The sequence below is a fragment of the Clupea harengus genome, chromosome 6 (genome assembly GCF_900700415.2).
Source record: "Clupea harengus chromosome 6, Ch_v2.0.2, whole genome shotgun sequence".
Lineage (NCBI taxonomy): Eukaryota > Metazoa > Chordata > Actinopteri > Clupeiformes > Clupeidae > Clupea > Clupea harengus.
This window is the reverse complement of record NC_045157.1, coordinates 13,197,522-13,202,215: the sequence shown is the minus strand read 5'-3', so window position 1 is coordinate 13,202,215 and position 4,694 is coordinate 13,197,522. Positions and strand designations below refer to the sequence as shown.

At 43.2% G+C, this 4,694-nt stretch overlaps 1 protein-coding gene across 1 annotated transcript in view; it reads left to right on the top strand.

The window, feature by feature from the left end:
* Nucleotides 1-927: 927 nt before the first annotated feature.
* The window catches only part of spi1b (Spi-1 proto-oncogene b), a 24,815-nt gene continuing 21,048 nt past the window's right edge, over nt 928-4,694 (top strand). Inside the window, exon 1 of the mRNA XM_031569065.2 lies at nt 928-1,140. Coding sequence (XP_031424925.1) covers nt 1,030-1,140 — 111 coding nt within the window. The 5' untranslated portion in view covers nt 928-1,029. The remainder of the gene's footprint in view (nt 1,141-4,694) is intronic.

Below are 4,694 nucleotides of genomic sequence, written 5' to 3'. Positions count from 1 at the left end.
TGGGCATTTTACACAGTGACACGAAGTAGCACACAAGATGGATGAATGACAAGCAGTTCATGTTGATGTGGCTTCCTTTGTGCATCAGTGTTGCTGGTTTTACGCAAAAGCTACATCAAGCACCATCTGTGCTTCCACATCAAAGAAATGCCCAATGGGTGCAATGAAACTTGTCAAATCATGCACTATGAAGTTACATGACAGTGTTCGGTAAAAGCTTCGACCTTGAGTGCATCTGCCTATGAGGGAAACTTAGCCTAACAGTAAAACACTTCACACCAGTAAGTAGCTGTGTTAAAGCAGCAATACAGAGTTCTATTCCAAAACCAGTAAGCTAACTACCTAAAAGGCATGCAGAAACCTTGCAAAACACCACCAACAGCCCAGCTGACACTGATAGAAGCTTTCCAACACACTAACTGGTGTCTTTTGGCAGTATAGCTGCCAATGTCATGCGTGTGAAAGCTTTTCTTTCATTTTTTCAGGGTATTCCAGCCCCTTACACAGAACTACATAGGGCATATCTTGGATGGCTTGTGGGGAAGACACAGGTGTTTATCTGTCCTTCACATGACCATATGCTATCAAAATGAATTTGAGGATGGTACCAAAACTAGTTGCCTATAAAACCATACCTCAAAAAGTGTCAAATTGTTGCAAAGTGTTACTTTAAACTCAGCGTCATTTGCATCCCTTTACATACCGTTGACCTTCCCTGAGGAAGTGTCTGACGTGTGACCGAGTTCCCACGACAAAGAAGAAGGTAGCGTCGGACGCACGAGAAAAGGCAGGAGAAATGGGGGAAGAAGAAATCATTGAAGCATCAGTCTGAATGGGTCAAATTAAGGAAGTTTTTAGTTCCCCTATGAATTCAGTGATTTTAAAAGACTTCCATTTTAGGGCTCTTTGGCAACTTAGTTTCCAGTGCTAAGCAGATAATGTCAGTGACTTCGGTTAGAGAGGGCTGTCGGTCCTCACAGCCGAAGAGAGTTAAGGATATTCATAGTGTATTATCTACAATGCCAATTGATGCTGATTCCTTTGAGGGCAACATGTGAGAGGACCGCAAGGCAAATGGCACGTTGGAAATTAACTGTGGGAAGGAAATCAGGCAGTGGGCGGAGAGTCCAGCTCACTCCGGTAAGTTTACAGCCGCGGGCCGTGAGAAGTGTGCTTGCTGTTTTGGTGCTTTTTGTGTTCAGTAAAATCAGTTTTAGCCAAATTTAGTAAGAAACTGGTTAGTTTCATACACATTTGTAGAGATCTATAGTGATTCTCTTTTTTGTAAACAAGATACATCTATACCTCTGTACTCTGATGCATGTATGGTTATTTTCTGCTGTTATTGGAAGGGGTTTCACTTGTGAAATATTGGTAGACGCTTTCCAAAGGTCCTCCAACCCACCCAGTGGTGTTTCTAAACCCATGAACACGTTGATACCACAGGACTTTGCCAATGCAAGTTTCCTTTATCACAACAAACAACAGAAAACTGTTCTGCCCCCCCCCCCCCCCCCCCCCCCCCGCCTTTCTCTCACTCTTTCTCTCTGGTATGGACAGACATGATGGGGGGGGTATGGTTGGTGGGGGGGTTGCCAGACCCAAACCATGGCTTTTGAAAGATGATGATGTCATACCGGAGAGCAAGAGTGAGCTTATGTGGACATCCATCTGGTGAAACGGCCGCCACAGCAGGCTCAGGCCCAAGGACTGCTGCAAGACTTCCTGTTGCTCTTCGATGGGCTTCCTGCCCTCGTCAGCATGTGGTCATGACAGCCATGGGGAGACGGACCAGGCCAGATTAGCGCAACCAGCAGCTCATGTGACACCATCACCCCCCACATTCACACATACCCACACACACGCACACACACACACACACACACACACACACACACACACACACACACACACACACACACACACACACACACACACACACACACACACACACACACACACACACACACACACACACACACACACACACACACACACACACACACACACACACACACAGATCCAACACGAGGTCAACAGAACTCGTGACCTCTCACGCTCAGAGAGATGAAACACAGAGAAGTCCCTTACTCATGCTACCTCCTAAACATTTCCAATGTTGACACAGATTATGCCTGATATGCGATCTGCTTCTTCAGTCGATGTTTTCTATACTTCTCTGAAGGACTGCTGTCAGCATTTGTTGAATGTGCAGCTGATAAGATCTTGGTTTGATACATTTTTGGACACACATTTAGTATAGTGTGTACTACACCTAAACCTTTGCACAAGCAAACAGTATCTACAAGTTCAAGATCACAACTGAATATTGACATATTATAACATATTTTTGGAAGTTATACAAGTCAGACACTAATGCACATACGCATACACACACACACACACACAGAAACACACACAGTCACACACACAAACATAACATACACACACACACACACACACAAACATACACGCACACACACACACTCATTGTGGAGAGTACAGAGTGTACTGTTGGGACATGTTCAAGCACATCAACACACATTTCCGTGACAAAACATCAGCATCAGCACACTGCATTGCCTCCATGTTGACATTTAGCATGATGCCCCTCATTGCATCATGTTCACACAATTTCTCTAAACTCCCTAAACCTAAGCATACTCTTCTTCACTTACCTGAATAGAACTTTTGCTCTGTTTAACTATCATGGAGGAATATAGAGTAGAAATATTTTTAAAATCCAAAACATCCACTGACTCTCTACTCTACTGTGTAATGATACCGTTTTAGAAAATCCTCGCGTGAAAGAGAGCTGGCGACGCTTTTTTGATTCCATCGCTGTCAGTGCACTGTGCCTATGTTTAAAAGCGTCTACCCAGCTGCAAATTTAGCTTCTCACACTTGGTACACCCTGAACTGCCACTGCAGAGACACTGTGCTATGAAGGGCTGTTTGTGAACGGCTCCCCCTTTGCGGCTGTCAGTGAGGTGCTACTGCGAGGCCCTCCGTCCAGTGCCAGGCTGTGAATGTGAGAGCCACCATCCGCTCGTGCAGTAGGCTGCGGCCGCAGGCCTGGTCTCTTATAAGGGGTGTGAATCACAAGCAGATCCTTCAGAGCTGTGTGGCCTCACAAAGGAAAAAGTATGCAAAGTAACATACACAAACACACACACACAGACACACACACACACTCACACTCACACAGAAACACACACACACACACACACACGCACGCACGCACACACACACACACACACACTCACATGCCTGCGCCACAACACTTATAGTCAGACACACCACAAGGGTTTAGCTTTGCATGCACACTTCAGGGCCTTTCATCAAAAGTGCTGACAATTTTAAGTGCCTCTGTGTCTGTGTGTGTGTGTGTGAGAGAGAGAGAGAGAGAGAGAGAGAGAGAGAGAGAGAGAGAGAGAGAGAGAAACAGTGTGTACAGTTTCACCTGTACCAAATCACAACGCAGCATGTGCTCCTCCTAGCCACAACAAAGAGGCCTGTGGTGTTGAGAAAAAACACGAAGGTGTTTCTTCTAATATAAGTGAGCATTCTCACATAGAACCCTTGTCTATTCACATTCACAAGGTTGTCAACAACTATGCCATTTCTTCAGACCAGTGACAAGGTCTTGACTCAGCAACTTTAGCCCATGAGTACACTTCTCTGGGTTACAGGACGGCTGATCATTGCTGCTGGTTTTCACAGTAACACTTATCTACCAAGTCTTGCCAGCAGCTTCAATTTACAGTGTTTCTCAGAAGCTGCTTGGTTATAACTTTCTCAATGCATTTTCAATGGTGAAATGTACATAAAGTAATTTCACAACCATTGTGATGGGAAATTATATTAAGTTGTAAAATGACTAGTGCTATAAAACATCTTTGCGACTACTAGCCTTATTCAACGAGTTAACACAGCCGCCTGGGATTTGCCATTACTTCTGTTAGTGCATGTAATAGATAAAATATCTGGGGGCATCAAACGTACATCTGACACGACGCTTAGTTGAATATTATTTACTGAACACTTCAATTTACAACTAACCCAACGGGCTGCACACCACGTTATGACTGCAGACCTAGTCGCTAACTCGCTAACTATCTTCAAAGTATATTCCTCCCCATCTTTCTCCGTTTCTCAATGTTTTCATCTCAATACCGTTTCAAAATAAAAGTCCCAGCACACTACACCTATATCAACAATGCCTTTAAACCTGACAGCCAAGTTGGATGGTCTTAATAGTTTTATTGGAAAACTGTGGCTCACAGGAGAGAAAGTGTGTTCAAAGATGCCTTTAAACTATACTATTTGAATTTAAATATACTTTCTTTGTGTTGATTCTAGATTAAGTATATGATTGTATATCTAAATATCCATTATTACAAGCTTCAGTCTAGAATGTGAATAATTAGTGTTTTTTTAACTGATTCACAGCACTAAAAATTACATTTAATCAGTAGATTTTGAATGTATTTAAAGAAAACCTCAAGCCACAACCTTTTACTCAAAGGGACTGGACACCCTTTTCTTTTCTTTCCTCATATATATCTTCTTCCTTATCCTTTCTCTCTCTCTCTGCTTCTTCATCCCTCCATCACGGCATCTCTCACCTTCCTCAAAATTACCAAGTGCTTTTCCACCATTGAATACAATGTTTTTTTTTTTAAACCACAAAA